Here is a 17,119-nt window from a genome sequence, read left to right on the forward strand (position 1 = left end):
AAGAGCGGCCAAGAACTGTTCTGTATCTCGAGGATTGCGGACGTGTTGCGCGAGTTTTTTCGCATTCGCATTTGCATTTTTGCAAATTTTATATATTGTGCTTCCAAAGTGAAAGATATTTTCGAAGACATTCACGAATTTTGGCAATTTTGCCATTGTTTTGTTTTGTTTTTTTTTTTTTTTGTTTTTGTTGATCCACTTGTGCAGCAAGCGAATCTGTAATCGCATCTAAATGTAAATGCTCTGGACCTCAAGGTCAGCTTTGTGTTTAAATTTGTTTTTGTGTGTGTGTGTGTGTGTGTGTGTGAAGTGAGTGTTGAATTTTTCTGTTAAATGTCATGCATATGAATTTATTATTCAACTCGAATTGATTCGTGATTCGCCAGCGAATTTCAATAGAAATAAATATAACTGCAAATTGAATTGAATTTGTTATAAATAGTTTGAATACCTGCGCAACTAAATGTAATTCAATTGTGCACTTTAATTTTTGTGTGTATTGTGGATTTTTTGCACAACAAAATGACTTGCAAGTCGCCAATGTCTTATCTGCTGAAACTGGAGCAAATGGTAAGCAAATATAATATGATGTGTGAATATCTATGAAATAAGTGCTAGAATACTCACTACTCGTATTAAGTGGCAAGTGGCATCTTGTGTCCACCCACGACGAGAAGTCTTCGAGTGGAGACACGTGCGTCTAAAAGATCGTCTCGCAAAGCTGTTGTTGCTCATAATTGAATAGTTAGCCATAGTCATGGACAGGTGACTGAGACAGACAGACAGACGAAGTATGCGGAACGTGTATATATATTATATATGTAGTATATATGTATATGCGCCACCTACGTGATAAACCGACAAATACTTGAGCTCAAGCTTGAGTACTTGCCACACAATTCTGACATATGCCAGCTGCGATTTTTGACATTTGCCGCCATTGAACACACATACACACACACACATTCACACTTCATTTGATTTTGAATGCAAATAAAATACCAAAATGAAATATTAATACTGAGACTCTCTGAGTTCTCTCTCAATGGAATGCTAGCGCATCGCTTTGAGGCCACTTAAGTTTCGCGACTTTAGCTGCTTCTTGGCCAATAAATATATACTTTGTAGACGCTTTCAGCTTGTGATGATACTTATTATGCAATAGCAGCCCCCTTCATAAAAAAAAAAAAAGAGACAACAATCGTCAATTATGCTCGCTGTTGAGCTTTGTTTTTTTCGCACTCAAATCAATTGAGTTTTATTGTTGCTTATTTGTTTTTTTGAAGGTGAGAAATAACCTTATTGCGAGATGACGCATATAGAATATTACTAACAATTTGAGGTATTTACCACTGAGTTTGGAATTTACACGCTAAAATCGAATTGAGTAGTATTTTTATTTTTATGAGTATGAGTATGAGTATGCAAAACCTGTCTGGAATTCCAGTTGATTCCAAGAAAACTACGTTTTCGCATTTAAATCTTTTCTGCATTTCGCTAATTGAATGAATACAATCTTTAGTGTTAACGCTTAAGCAAATGACTAATTAGATTTTTAATACCCATTAAGAAATCGAGGAGAAAGGGTTTAACGACTTCGCGACAATCTGAGCTGTATAAATCACTTTATTTCAAGTATTAAGAAAATTAGTTGGAACTATAACCATATAATAATATTACATTTAAGGAACTTGAGTTCTACCAAGTCATGTTTTTGATTGCTAACTCACAGTTTTTTGTCAAGATTTTCATAAATAGGAATTCTATTGAAGTAAAAATATATATTTATATAAAACTTTATTTAAAATTTTATATATTAGTTTTAAATATACAAATTTTACTTACATATTTCCTAAGAGTCTGCCGATATTTGCAATGCATTAAATATAACAAATTATTATTATTTTATTGTTTTATTATTATTATTTTATATTTTTTATTGATACAATTTCCATTATGTGCTAAAATAGATTGTCAAGGTTTCCGTTTTTTTGGGAAGAATGTAATACAAAAGATCTAATTTAAATATAGATAGTTGTATATGTCGTGATGTAAACGTTGATAGTTTTTGAAGTTGCTAGTTGTGTTTAAACTAAATTATATTTTCAACTATATTTTATTTGTTTTTATAATAATACAAAATTTATTTATCTGTAAAATGCTTGATATTTAATTTACTGGAATCAATAATAAAGTTTTTATTCACAAATAATTTTTCCGCACCAAATTTTGTATCTAACATTCTTTGGTTATCATAACACTAACTTATAACATGTAGTGAATATTCCAAAAATTTTATTTTCTTTATACAATTTAGTCTTAATAAAATAAAAGTTAAATTAGGATTTGATGTTAAAAGTTTTTTTCTAGTAAATTTCAATATTTCAAAATTGTTCACAAATCACCCAATTGCATTTGTTATTATCCATATTCGCCAAACTGAAAAAAATGTTTAATTGTTATAAATGAAATACATTATGCTATTATAACTAAATTTTATCTAGAAGTTGTGTTTATAACAGTATTTTTGAATTTTAAACACGCAGGTCGCCAGCACTGCTATTTCAAAGTTTACAGCTGTAAATTAAATTAAATGAAAATGTAGAAAATATCGTAGTCAACTGTAGGGTATTTTCTAGCCAATCAAATGTATTGATTTATTTTGCAATTGAACATTTGTTGAACTGCAGTTGTTGTTGTTATTGCTGTTGCTGTTGGTGTTGCTGTTGTGGCTGTTAGGCGCCCACAACAGTCTGGCTTTGAGTGGGAAATGATTGCTGGGAGGGGCAAAGGGAATTTGAGATGGAAATGGAGATGGGGAAGGGGGGACGGCAGCAATTTCAATACGTGATTTGATGAGCCACACGGGCAAGTTGGACTCAAATGTGGGAAAATAAAACATGCCAAGGCATTTACGAGTACGAATACGAATACGAATACGATTTCGAGTACGAATGCGAGTACACTCACACTGACACTCACACAGTGGAGCATCTGTGGCATATTCTATGGCAATGCCAATTTTCTAGTACATTTTCTAGCCAAATTGGTTTTTCATCATGCGATTAGAACAGCAGCAATCACAGTAACAACAACAACGACAACAACAACAACCATTGACAATTGCCGCTGGCAATTTGGCGTCAATCAGAGCTGGCATGTGTAGACCAATCTGAAATAGTCAGAGATCTATACCATAGATCTATACTATGTGTATCCATATCCGTAGTTGTATCTATAAGTGTACGTTGTACGTTGTACATTGTACTTGTACTTTTTGATTGGTCTTGTGGTGGGTGTTTAGCTGTGATTTGGCAATTTCGTTGGCCATTATGGCTGACCATTTAAGCGCTGCCAACGAGCTAGCTTTGCATTCAATATGCTCGACCTAGCACGTAATGTCATTAGCAGTTAATTATTTAATGATGCGATGCGCCATTTGTATCGCTGTCAAATTATTATACATATGCCATTTGGCTGCTTTTTTGTTTTAAACCGCAAATTGAATTGAGCAGAAAAGTCAGATTTAGCTAGCTTGCGGATTCGCATTAAAACTAAGTTCAAAATATAAATAAAAAGTATAAATCAAAAGCCCGAAATTCGTTGCTCAACATAATTATAAATAGCTTAGCTTAGACTTTAATAATTCCCTTAAAAAATTTAACTTAAAAATAATGAAATTAAATAATATAAAAAATATGGCAAAACTCGTTGTTCAAAATAATAATATATAGCTTAGTTTTAACTTAAATGATCGAGTAAAATATAAACTCATACCCTTAAAAATAGTATTAAATTCAGCATTCAATTAACAATTTGAAAATTAAATAATGCCAAATAAAAAAATCAATTAAGGCTGACAATTTTTTTTAATAAATGAAAGTGATATCATTCTTAAACAAGTAAGAAAGCTACAGTCGAGTGTACTCGACTGTGAGATACCCGCTACCCATTTTGAATAAAAGCAATATATTTTGCGGTATTATTCTCAAAATATACCAAATATACTGCAAAAATACTTAAAATATACCAAATGGTATATGTGGTATATCGATATAGTACCGCATTCAAAATATACCATAGACGGCACAATATACCAGATTGTCAGCCAAAGCAACTCAGACCCCTAGTAAGTAGGCGTTTTTGCCCATACAAAAGTATTTCTTTAATAACTTCCACAATTTTTTTTTGATCGCAACCAAATTTTAAGGGATCATAACTACTATAGTTATTACTGTATATACCAAAATTCGTATCTCTAGCTTTAAAATTACGCTTGTTATTCGATTTTTTTGATTTGCAGGGGCGGGAGTGGGCGTGGCAAAAATTTGAAACAAATTTGATCTGCGTGCAAGCATAACAAATGCTGTCGAAAAAAAATTATAGCTCTATCTCTTATAGTCTCTGAGATCTAGGTGTTCATACGGACAGACGGACAGACGGACAGACGGACGGACGGACAGACGGACAGACGGACATGGCTATATCGTCTCGGCTGTTGACGCTGATCAAGAATATATATACTTTATAGGGTCGGAGATGCCTCCTTCTACCTGTTACATACATTTCCTGCCGGCACAAAGTTATAATACCCTTCTACCCTATGGGTAGCGGGTATAAACATACAAAATTATTATACCAATGAAATACTAAAATTTACCTAATGCTATATTCGGTATATTGGTATACTACAGAGTACAGAAGTACTACAAAGAATACCAGATTCTCAACCAATCTAATTAAGACTCGATAGCAGTAGTCATATATAATTATTTCTGAATAACTTTTACAATTTTTATCTCATCGCAGCCAAATTGTTGCTTAACGGTATTATATATAGTTTAGCTACAAAGATTTAGTAAAATATAAACTCATCCAAAATATTATTAAATTCTGAAATAAATTCAAAAGTATCAAATTAAATAGTTCCCCTAAAAAAGGCAAAAAGCGTTGCTCTAAACTATTATAAAAAGCTTAGCTTAGACTTTCATAATTTCGTAAAATATAACCTTAAACAAAATGTTGAAAAAAAATGGTCATCTTCAAGCGTAATAGTTATATCATTATAATGTCATTTGGTGAACAAAAAGTTTAGCCTAATTCTTAAAATGAGAGGAAAACTTGATTAGCCCGAATTCACTTAAGGCAAGAAATTTAATTTATTGTTGAAAAGAAATGAGACCAAATCGCACAAGTTGCTGTAAATAACAGAACGCTTTTTATTGTGTGGCCCTTTGGGCCTAACATTTTTTATAGTTGTGTCCCAAATCGTTGTCGGCGATTCTATTAAGTAAGGCAATGAGATTGGAATTGGGATTGGAATTGGAATTAGGGGAATTGGGAGAAGCGGCAGAAGCAGCAACGGTGATCCCGGCACATTTATCATTTATCATTTGCCGCATCATTGGGGCCAGGCTAACGAGCCTAACGGACGGGCCAAAGTTGGCATTTGGCGAAAAATATATTTTCACTATGAAGCCAAAATCAATAAGAGCCAAAATGTGTGTGTGTGTGTATGTGTGTGTGTGTTCCAATTTCCCGAAACTCGAAATGCTGTCGCTTACAGTTATCGAGCAAGCGAGTAAGCGAGTGAGCAACAACAACAAATTCAATCTTCATTGGCTCTATGAAGCTAACGGGTGATGCTGTTGCTGCTGCTGAAGACTGTTGCTGCTGCTGCGACTATTGCTGCTGTGACTTTTGCTGTTGCTGCGAGTGTTGCTGCTGCTGCTGCTGCCTAACGACCTCAAAAAACCAGTTGAGCTCCAGAACGACGCAGCAGCAACTTCGCTCCACACTTGTGCGATAAAATAGTTGTTGCTGTTGTGCCTGTTGCTGTTGCTGTGGTTGCTGCTGTTGCTATTATTGCTTCTTTTTGTTTTTGTCAAGTGTTCAGCATTCCTCGTCGCAAGGTCCAGGCGAGTTGTGCACGATTAAATGCATAGCTATATATATATATATATATCTCTCTCTACAGCTGCTGGCTCTAAGCTGTTGCCTCTTAACGCTTGCCACTTGTTGCTGCTGCCTGCCTGTTGCTGATGCATATGCAAACGGCAGCAGCAGCAGCTAACACGCATATTTACGAGCATTTTTGTGGCCGATGATTTTTATTGCGCTCTCTCTCTCTTCCTCTGTCTCTCTCTATTAAGCGATTTGTATTATTGAATGTGAACAAGTTTTGCGACTGCCAACATGTGGGTCACTTAGCCACTATGGCAACAGGTTGTTGCTGCTGCTGCTTGTGGTTGTTGCTGTTGTTGTTGTTGTTGTTGCTATTATTATTATTATTATTATTTCTGGTATTGGTTCTACTTGTTGCTTGTTTGTTTTTGAATGTTAATGTTGACTCTGGCATTTCACAGCTGCAACTTTATTGCCATTTTCTGTATTTTCTGTATTTTTTTTTTGTAATTCATTTTGCCAATTTAATCTTCAATTAACCAACTCGAGCTACCCTATTGACGGTGTGCCCATAAAAACGAATAGCATCGTTTGTGGTATGCAAATCTTACGGTCTGTTGAGCCACATTCGGAGAGGCATTTGGCCAAATGCAAATTGAATTTGTTTTTTGAAATTTCCCCTTGGTTTAGCAACACATTAATCTCGCATCTTGCGGTTCAAAAGAAGTGCTTTATGCTTCTATTTGTGGCTTTTATTTCTTTTGTCGTGGTCTTTGCATTCTGAACAAACACTTTTATAGAGTTGGCATAAAAGACTAAGAAGTGTTTTTTGAAATGATTGTAAGCTCTTCATATATGGCATTTTCTATTATTTTGATCAAAAGTGGAAACTTATTATATACATATGGCATTTCTTTTGATATTCGATATGCATATTTAGCATGAAATCAATATTCATAAATTCTGATGCAGAATTTGCATAAATTAGAAACTTCTTAAGTTGGAACTTTGAGCAGCCATCAATAATGAAATTTAGAAATTTATTTTATAATAATAATGTAGTCTAATATTTAGAAAACTCAGATAAGAAACACAATTTATTAGAATATTAAACAAATTTTACTGAATGTGAATAAATACACAAAAGATCAGAAAATCTATTTTGATCTTTTTGTAAAACATGTGCATTTTTTTTTTAACATTTTTAAAAATATAAAAGGTAATATATCGATCAATAGATATATTTGTAGTAGATCAAATAATACAAAAAATAAACAAAAATTGATAATGATATAATAATTGATATAGTTTAAAAGTAAATATATAGAACTGAGTTTAACTTGAAATAGTTATAAATATGAAGTGTTTATACATTGATTTATAGATGTGTTTGATGTGATTTTAAAAAATATATTATGAAATAATTTGATAAAATTTGAATTTGAATTTGTTAAAAGGAAGTACATAAAATTGTGTTTAGTAGTTGCCTATATAAAATTAAGTTTAGCTTGAAACGGTTTAAACAATTTTGCAATATAATTTACAAATTTGTTTAGCTTGAAAATGTTTTTAAACTTTTTTTCGATTTGATTTCCTTGTTTACCAAATGTTTTAACATTGTTTGCTAATAGACTTCGCATGCACGTTGAGCAAGACTTCACTTGATGATAGAGTATTGAAGTCATCGGAAAGTACAATATGAAATTAGCTGTTGTGTAGGTCTACAGAATGTGTGTATTTGTTGTTGACGTTTTATGATGGGTTTCGGGTCATATAACAAAGCCAGTGGGTCGCAGTTGTCAGGGAACAACAATGGACACCATAGATACACAGATACAGATACAGATACATCAGAGAGTGTGTGTTGTGATGCTTGCTGGGCTAATCGGCGCCCAACTGTGACTAACAGAATGCCCCCAAAAAAATACCAAAACACACAGAAATTGATGTGTGTGTGTGTGTGATGTGTTGTGATGCTGGCCAAGCGTTTCCCCGACTGCCTCAAATTCTGTTATGAGTCTGTTTAATTAATGACTCTAACCCGATTTGTAAAACAAAAAAATAAAACCAAATAACACTAAAACCAAAGCGCGAAAACCTTAAAACAGGTGAAAGTACCACTAGCCAAAAAAAAAAACAAAAAAAAAATACAAACAACATAGCACAAGGCACAACCCAAACATAACAACAAGCGACAGGAACAGGTTTTGTTTAGTTTTTGACTTTTTTATTTTTATTTTTTTTTGATTTCGGGGTGTCGGAATGTGCGGCAAGCAGCTCTAGAAAGTGTTACATAGTGCTGCGAGTGGCAAGTATGAATGCTATGAATATGATTGTGAAATGTGGGCCTACCTCCCTCCCTCCCTTCCTCCATCTAAATAGTATATGTCAGGCTGTCGTCTAGTGATGATTACAAATTGACCTCTTTGATTTGAATATGGGCCAACAGTGGCTTAAACGAAACACGTTCCACAAAACCAAATCGAAAACTGTGAAACCAAAAGCTAAAGCGCAAAAAAAAAACAAAAACTAAAAAAAACTAATCATTATGAAACAATACTATGAATAGCTATCGAAAGAGAATGAATGAAAGGGGTCAGTCACAAGTCAAGACATCAAAAGACGCTTTGATCGAGCTGCTGCTGAAGCTGTGCAGAAAATATTCTAGACACTTGAAACAAAAACCACATTGACGACTTTGAAAGTCGTAATCGCCTTGTTTAGTTTTTTTTTTTATTGATTTGGCGGCTTGGCTTTGTTGGCCCTCAAAACACAAAGTGAACAAAATACACTTTCATTTCTTAATGTTTTCTGAAATTGAAACTGAAATTCCCATTGCCATTTCGGGCGCTTTCATGCATAATTCGAAAACTGTGTTTTTTTGGCTGATACTGATTTGTATTTATGCAGTTGATGCTCGCATTTTGTTGTTGTTTATTTCTCACTCTTTTTTTTTTTGACCGTGTCATTTGCATGCGCTCCGGGGTTTCAGCAATTCCGGGATTATACATGCTACTCACGGCAATTTTTGGTTGCTTTGGATTTCGAGTATTTCATTGAAAGCGAAAACGAAATTGAAATTGAAACTGAAATTGAAATTGAGAGATTGGGAGATTGAGACTTCGAGTCTCGCAACCCACAAAAATCAACTAGATAATCGGTTAATCAGTGCTCGTTGTAGTCAAAGTAGATGATGTGCACACAACATTATTATTTGCAATGCAATCATTTTGCACACTTCGCTGGCCTCGGCTCAGGCAAATCGGCTGCCAAATGGCCCATCCAATCCCATCCAATTGGCCATTGGCCAGCAAACACCGCCTTCGCCTTCGCCATCGCCATCGCCTTCAACTCCTCCTTCCACTCCTTCATCGTTGGTGCATTGACTTTTCAAGCACGTGCAAGCGATGCTGATGCATGTCTAATGGCCAAGCGACGATCCACGATCCGGCCCAACGGCAATGTTGATCCGTCCCAGCGACACACGTTGAGTTCATTGCCCAGCCAAAGCAAAGGCAACCCAGCTAGCCAGCTACTTGTGGATGGGCATTGCAACTCGGCAACGCGGCATCACGGCGGGCGCCATTTATTTGTGGACAATGCTGAACGCTGTGAGCTGCCAAATCCGCATGCTCGAGAGTCGTCGGCGTTTGTTGAGACGGTCATAAACTACGTCCAACAACAACAACAACAACAACGGCCCCCTCTTGAGAGTGTACTGCTGACTCTTTTAATTATGCAGAACACGCCAACACACACAAGGCTCGCCACACTGAGCCTCAGCTTACACTTCAGCTTTCAGCTTCAGCTTCAGCTTGAGCTGGCAAACAAAAGGTAAAGCCACACTTTGAAAATGCATTCACCTGGGACACTCTTTGCCTGGCTGAAGTCGGTGACTTATGAGGAGTAAACACACAACACGCTCAACAGATCGCATCAGGGTCAGAACTTTAGTGTCAATACTCCTTAGTTTGCCCATCAGCTGCACATGTCCAACTGCATCTCCATTTGCATCTGCTGTTGAACCCTTAACCTTGAGCAGGTCGCAGTCATATGCTTTGGTGGTCCTCCGATCTTCAATCTCCAATCTTCAACAGCTGACTCCTGTCATCACTGATCACTGGAAAAATGATTTTAAAAATAAATAAATCACTTCGAGTCACATCAGTTTCATTCGCAATGACAGTAGACACTTTCATTATTAATAGAGAGCAGTCAAGTTGAATTAATTTCAATTTCAATGCGAATAAAAGATAGAACAAAAGATAGATGGATAGAATAAAATGATCAATATGTGATCTAATATTTTAAATTTTGGAGCAGACTTGAACCATATTCTCGACTACTAGGCAGAGGAAAAATAGATAGTTTTCCTTAATAAGAATAAATGAAATCGAATAAGAATCATGATTTTTGGTGTATAACTGATCATCTAATTTGTTTGCGATCATAAGACAAATATCATATGCAGCAGTACACATGATGGTGATATATGGTGATATACTGCATAAAACAAATTGGTTATTTAATCCATTTCATAGATCAATTTTATACGCACCAGCACATATACTGTATTTTGGTATGTTATCAGTATATTTAAAGGCTCAATTTGTTTTCACAATATTATTGGTAAGATGACATTAGAATTTTGCAATTAGCCAATATAAGTAAGCATATCTAGTATGAATACTTTTCAATTTAGCTGTCTCATTACTTTATACTGCTTGCATATAATAACGAATAACTTTCTCATATATTATTGACTATAACTATTATTTTATCATAAATAATATATTACCTTTAGTATTGATATCCTCCATACAAAGTATTCTTAGCATATAAGTAAACTATAATTTTGCTAACTTCACTTTTATACTGCACTTTGAATGTTACTTGACGAATTGCTCAAATTGTTAACTTCATATTTAAATTCCAAACTAAAGAAATACAATAAAAAAAATTAAGAAATTTTCAATTCGTTGTGCATTAACATATATCCATATGGATGAACTCTATACATATGTATGTATATCACTATATCACTTGTTCTTCACCCTTCTGCAAAATGGCAACATTGAGCTCTGGACCTCAACGTATGCTGACGAAGATTGTGGCAAGAAACGTGGCGAACATTGAATGAATAATAAGCAAGGTGTTGTTTTTATTGTTTGTTGCAATCGTTGCTGTTGTTACTGTTGTTGCTGTTGTTGTTTTTGTTGGAGTACTACATATGCAGCAAGTACGCGGAGTCAGTATCAAAAGGGGTTCCAACTTCTAGACAGAATGTGCAGCGTAGCGTCGTCGTGACGATGACTTCCTACTTCCGTTTGCGACGAGTTCTATACTACGATCTGCGATCGTGTCACGCTGCGTTGGCGTACAAATACGTGAATACGTTAACGTTAACGTTAATGGTAATCGTAATGTTAATGTTAATGTTAACGTGGATGTGGAAGTGGATGTGGACGCATAGTAATTATGGTCTAGCCAAGTTTACCGGTTGTTGTAGCTTCTGCTACTTTTCCTACCAAGTGTTTCAGTTTGGCCCAGCACATTGGCCTTTTGTGCACAACACAACTGAAATCGGAGTGTGTGTTTGTGTGTGTGAATGTACAACAAGATAACACGACAAACTTTTGTTATTCTAGTTGCGTTGCAAGTACTTAGCTACACTACACGAAAAGTTACTACAAATTGTATTGATATTACCCTGAACTTTATATTTGCATTTTTTGTATTTTAATATTCTGGGCATCATCTATGAACAGTCAACAAAATGTTGAATAGACCTCGGAATTCGCATAATTTTATTTGTATTTTTGACAAATATAACATTTTTAAATCTTTTTTAACTTCTATGTCAATGAATCTTGTCATTAAAATACATCAATCTTAATCCTTAATCTTTGAATTCCACAACATTTATAAAATATTTAAATCTTTTTCTACTCATGTATCAACGAATCTTATTGACATCAATATACATCACTTTTAATCTTTAAACTATGAGTTCTAAAATTCCTTTGAATTGGGTTTATGCAAAAATGTGTAAAATATTTCAATCCCTTTTTAGTTATATATGAATGAATCATTAATCTATATCCTTAAATTTTTAATTCCGTAATTAATTTTAATCTTATCACGAAATTTGAACAATATTTTGAATCTTTTTCTACTTATATGTCAAGAAGCCTTATTGTCATAAAGACACATCAATCTTGATTATTATTTCAAAGATAAAAATATAAAAAATTAACAAAATATAGAAAAATCCAAATAAGATATAAACTTGTAAATAGAATAAAACGAAGATTTAAAAAAAAAAATTATAATACCAAAGTATTCCAAATTCATTTTTGTACATTTACCAACCAATTTCTCGCTGTGTACACATACATATGTTTGAATGGTGTGCTGGCAAATGCAGGTGAAGTCAAAAAAATGCGGGCGTCTATGCCAAGAACAGCACTGAAAAGAACTCCATTACCATTTACTGGAACTTGGGGCTTTAACTATTTCTCTTTCTGTTTCTAAATCGTCGACGTTTTGCACTTGGCCTCTCCACAATTTGTATGGCAGCTTGTGTCTTATTTGTGTGTTATTCTTTTTGCTTTTTGCTTTTGTGTTTTTTGCTTTTCATTTGTATTTTTGTTGTACTCGTATGTTGTATTTTATTGTTAACTGAGCGAGCAACTTAGGCTACCGTAAAAAAGTCAATCAACTTTGTTGGGTTTGCTTGGCACGTCCCACAAGCAAATTATGCCTCAAAGAAACCTTCATTTGTCCCCTTTTTTGAACGTTATAAAACAAAGATATATGAGTATATTATTATGATTACATATTGAATGAGTTCATGAACGACGAGTTCATGTGTCCCATTTATAATCTTGAAATTTGCAATCGTTACATCTGTATAATTTACAAAAAAAAAACAAAAACGCATCGAACAATAATTTTAAATGCGACTATAATAAATAATGCAAATGTGTATGAATAAAACATTGATGTTTCGTCAAAATAAATTTGCAAATTCATATTTTTATGTTATTTTTAAATGCTATCATTTATTCGGAAGAAATTTAAATATTTCAAATGCTACTTTTTGAGGCAGTAAATTGAAATATACAATTTTTTATGTTCGTTATTCATATTCATCAAACAATATAATTATTTTGAGAGCGTTTAATTAAACGCATGCCTTTTATATATTTGTAAATGCTAATTTGCACACTTATAAGTGAGATAGTTGTAAATATTGTAAATTATCTTGAGCTATTTTAATTGCGTTAAACTAAGTGTATTTTACTTATATTAGCATTTATGAGAATTCATATATTTAAATTATTGTATTAAATATTTCAAAGGCTATCTTGACCCTTTAAGGAACGTATTAAATTATGAGACTCTTAGAAATTTTTGAGGTTGTATTGAAGTTATGAAAATATTTAAAATAGCTAAACTTGTAACATGTATGAAAGTGTGCGGTATTATTCTTAAAATATACCAAGTCAAAAATACTTACATGTATGTATCAAAGGGTATATTTGGTATATTGATATAGCACTACATTTAAAATATACTAGAGTGTATAAAATATATATAAAGAACATCTAAGAAAGTGCGCGGTATTATTCTTAAAATATACCGAATCAAAAATACTTATTTGTATCAAAGGGTATATTTGGTATATGGATATAGCACTACATTCAAAATATACCACACAGTATAAAATATACCAAATTGTTAGCCAAAGCAACTAAGATCCCATTACAGTAGACGCCTTTTGTCACACAAATGTATTTCTTAAATAACTTCGTCGCATAAACTTATATCAATTATATTTTCATTAATTTTCATTAATTGTGTATACGTATTGTTTGATTGCAGGGCTCCGATCCACGGGCCGCAACTTGTCGTGGCAAATTGCAAAGTCGTCGCTGCAAACTGAATCAGGAAATCAACAAGGAGTTGCGCCTACGCGCTGGTGCCGAGAATTTATATAAGGTAAGCGTAGCTAAATGTAATAATATATAATATACAATATATACTAACTAATTCACAAATATTTATTTCGCAGGCCACAACAAATCGCAAACTGCGAGACACTGTCGCCTTGGAGCTAAGCTTCGTCAATTCGAATTTGCAGCTGCTTAAAGAGCAGTTGGCCGAACTCAACTCATCTGTGGAGATCTATCAGAGTGAGAGGTAAGAGTGATATATTGTACACATACATAGATATTCATTTTCATTTTAATTTTCATTTCGATGTGGGAGGTGCGTCAAGCGATCGAATATCGAATAGTTCGCCCATTTTAGCCGCTTCGTTGGCAGCAATTTTGTTGCTTTGCTTTGTTTGCATGCAAATGTTGAAATTTGTAGTTTTCACAGTTCCCAGCCAGTTTGGGGCATGCAACTTCCAACTAGCAACTGGCAACTGGCCAGCTGGGCAGCTGTAGTAATTTTTGCGCATCAGTTTCTGGTCAAGCGCCTTTTTGCGCCCTCAAGTGGAACGAAATCACAAACACAACACAACTCAGCTGAGTTGAGCTGAGCTCAGATCAGCTCAACTCAACTCGGCGCCAAAAAGCCAAAGCAACAAAGAAAGTGAAAAAGCGTCATTAAATGCACAACTGACAAAAATACAAATATGAAAAATTATTACCCGATTGTTGTTCATACAAATGTATATCAATATACAATACATACTATACGTATACTTAATATAGATTAACTATTTATTGATGTGTACAACTTGTCTGTGTGTGTGTGTGTGTGTGTGTGTGTATTAATAAAAGGCTTCCAGGGCTCAGTGCACACACAAATTGACAATCAACAATAAAAGCATAACATGTACAGTGCACGCTCGATACAGTGAACTAGTTAAATGCAATGTTCACTCAACCGATTTGCATAAATAATCCATTTAGTAGTTGTACATTTGAATAAACACATGTAATTATTGAAATGTTATTTGCAGCTGAATAAACATTTCATGACTTAGCTAATTTGTCTGAAAGGTTATATTAAAACATGTAGCGTGTTCAAAAAGAATTCCACAAGTTTGCATTTGCAATTTGTTTGCTCTATCGAGCGTCGCCTGTACTTGTTTTTGTTGGGGAAATAATTGTCAGCTCGATAAGATCTATGTACTAAAGGTATTAGCACGCACAAATCTAGTTTGTAATTTATCAATTACCAAGCGAAACAATGTACTTTGTTCGGCAAATTATAATTATATTATGCACAGATCAATAAATAACTACACTGAATAATAAAAGGAAAATGAAATGAATAAAAGTGAATACAAATTTAAGACACAACCAAGTTCTTATTATTATTTTTTGTTTCTTCTTTTTTTCTTGTGAATTTTTTAATTAAACCAGAATACATTATAAGAAAACTTATTTAGCCCAATCTTCAGACTTATGTATATGTACATATAACCAAGCAGTAGCTTAAGGAGATAGTCTCTTAGATTTTAGAAACCATCAGAGCTAAAAATACATTTTTTATAATTTGATTTGGTTATGTTAGTATATATTGCTATAAAGACTTATTTAGTATTACAGAATAAAAATAGGTGTTTTTTTTTTTCAAAAATGTTAAGTAAATATGGAATATTAGTTTAGCCGTTAACATTGTATTATGTCTTATAATAATTTGTTGTCTTGCTGAGTATAAAATTTCATTTATTCATTCATTTGATTGCGTTCAGATAACTTTAAAAATATTCAAGGAATAGCAAAAACAGAATGCTGCAATCGTGTCTTAGTTTCTTTGTTTGACAATTTGATATATATATATTGCACTTTCTGATATATTTTTAATGTACTGATAAATCAATATTCTAAATATAGATTTATATAACTTACAACAAGTATCAACTATTGGAATATAACAAAACATAATATATAGTATAGTAATATTTGTTTTGTTTTTTACTTTTTTCCAGTCACGAAGGCATAATGCCAATGATACCGTTGGGTCTCAAGGAGACCAAGGAAATTAATTTTATGGAACCATTCTCGGACTTTATTCTCGAGCACTACAGCGAGGAGCCGTCGATCTATATGGACGCCATAGCCGATATGACAGACACGCGACAGGTAAAGAGAAGTCAACAGCATTTCATAATAGTATTGATTACAAATCAAATTCAAATTGCAATTTGCAGGCTTCAAAGACACCTTCGCGCGATGATCTTGGCGTCGCGCTGCTTTTCCGCTACTACAATCTATTGTACTATGTGGAACGACGATTCTTTCCGCCCGATCGCAATCTGGGCGTCTACTTCGAGTGGTACGACTCGCTGACCGGAGTGCCGTCGTGTCAGCGGACAATTGCCTTCGAGAAGGCCTGCACTCTGTTCAATCTGGGTGCGATTTACACACAGATCGGTGCACGCCACGACAGACGCACGGAGCGCGGTTTGGATGCGGCTGTGGATAGCTTTTTGCGTGCTGCTGGAATATTCCGGCACATCTACGATACGTTCACCAATGCCCCGTCGATGGACCTGAAGCCGCAGGTGCTCGATGTCCTTGTCTCGCTGATGCTCTCCCAGGCACGCGAATGTCTCTTCGAGAAGCTGCAGCTACAGATCGAGGCCCTGGGCCTAACCGAGTCCAGTCATGTGAGTGAGCAGCTGTTGTTGTTTATCAATAGCTAACATAACTTACAACTTCTAATACGTGAGAGTTGTTGAGAAAAGTGAGCCAAGCCAAGTGCTGGCAGCTGGCTGGCATTTGAATGATTTATCAGTGCTTTGCATGCATTTGAGCCATTAGTTGGCTAATTGATAAGCTTCATTCATCACTCGACGACACTCATATTCCATACTAGCATAATAATAATAATAATAATTCGCTTTGCGTTTGTAGCTCTTTCGGGATTTGGCTGGTGAAGCGGCACAGCTGTCGCTCGAGTACAATGAGATGCACAAGAACATCCAAGTGAATGACACGCACACCTATCTGCCCGAATGCTGGGCGGGTCTGGTGCCCCTCAAGGCCGAATTGTACAAAGGTGAGCGACGCCTTCTATTGCTGCACACCACATAAAATATAATACATATATTTTGCAACTACTCTTCCATTGAGAGTTGTCTGCAATTAAAAGAATTGATTTATATGTTTAATGCTAAAATCAACAAGTTGATAGAGTCGTATAGCCAAAGAGTATGATTATTGGTGTCTGTAATTAAATCAATGCTTAG

General features: G+C 34.5%; 1 protein-coding gene across 4 annotated transcripts in view; it reads left to right on the top strand.

The window, feature by feature from the left end:
* LOC133847266 (rhophilin-2) overlaps nt 1-17,119 on the top strand; it is a 42,733-nt gene that overhangs the window by 20,931 nt on the left and 4,683 nt on the right. For 3 of the 4 annotated variants that reach the window (XM_062282187.1, XM_062282191.1, XM_062282188.1), the window contains exons 3-7: nt 13,792-13,908; nt 13,982-14,109; nt 15,857-16,010; nt 16,079-16,537; nt 16,785-16,929. In XM_062282187.1, the coding sequence (XP_062138171.1) occupies nt 13,792-13,908; nt 13,982-14,109; nt 15,857-16,010; nt 16,079-16,537; nt 16,785-16,929 (1,003 nt within the window). Of the gene's footprint in view, nt 1-452; nt 571-13,791; nt 13,909-13,981; nt 14,110-15,856; nt 16,011-16,078; nt 16,538-16,784; nt 16,930-17,119 lie in introns of those variants that run through there. The other variant, XM_062282189.1, reaches the window with a different exon arrangement.

The sequence above is a fragment of the Drosophila sulfurigaster genome, chromosome X (assembly GCF_023558435.1).
Source record: "Drosophila sulfurigaster albostrigata strain 15112-1811.04 chromosome X, ASM2355843v2, whole genome shotgun sequence".
Classification (NCBI taxonomy): domain Eukaryota; kingdom Metazoa; phylum Arthropoda; class Insecta; order Diptera; family Drosophilidae; genus Drosophila; species Drosophila sulfurigaster.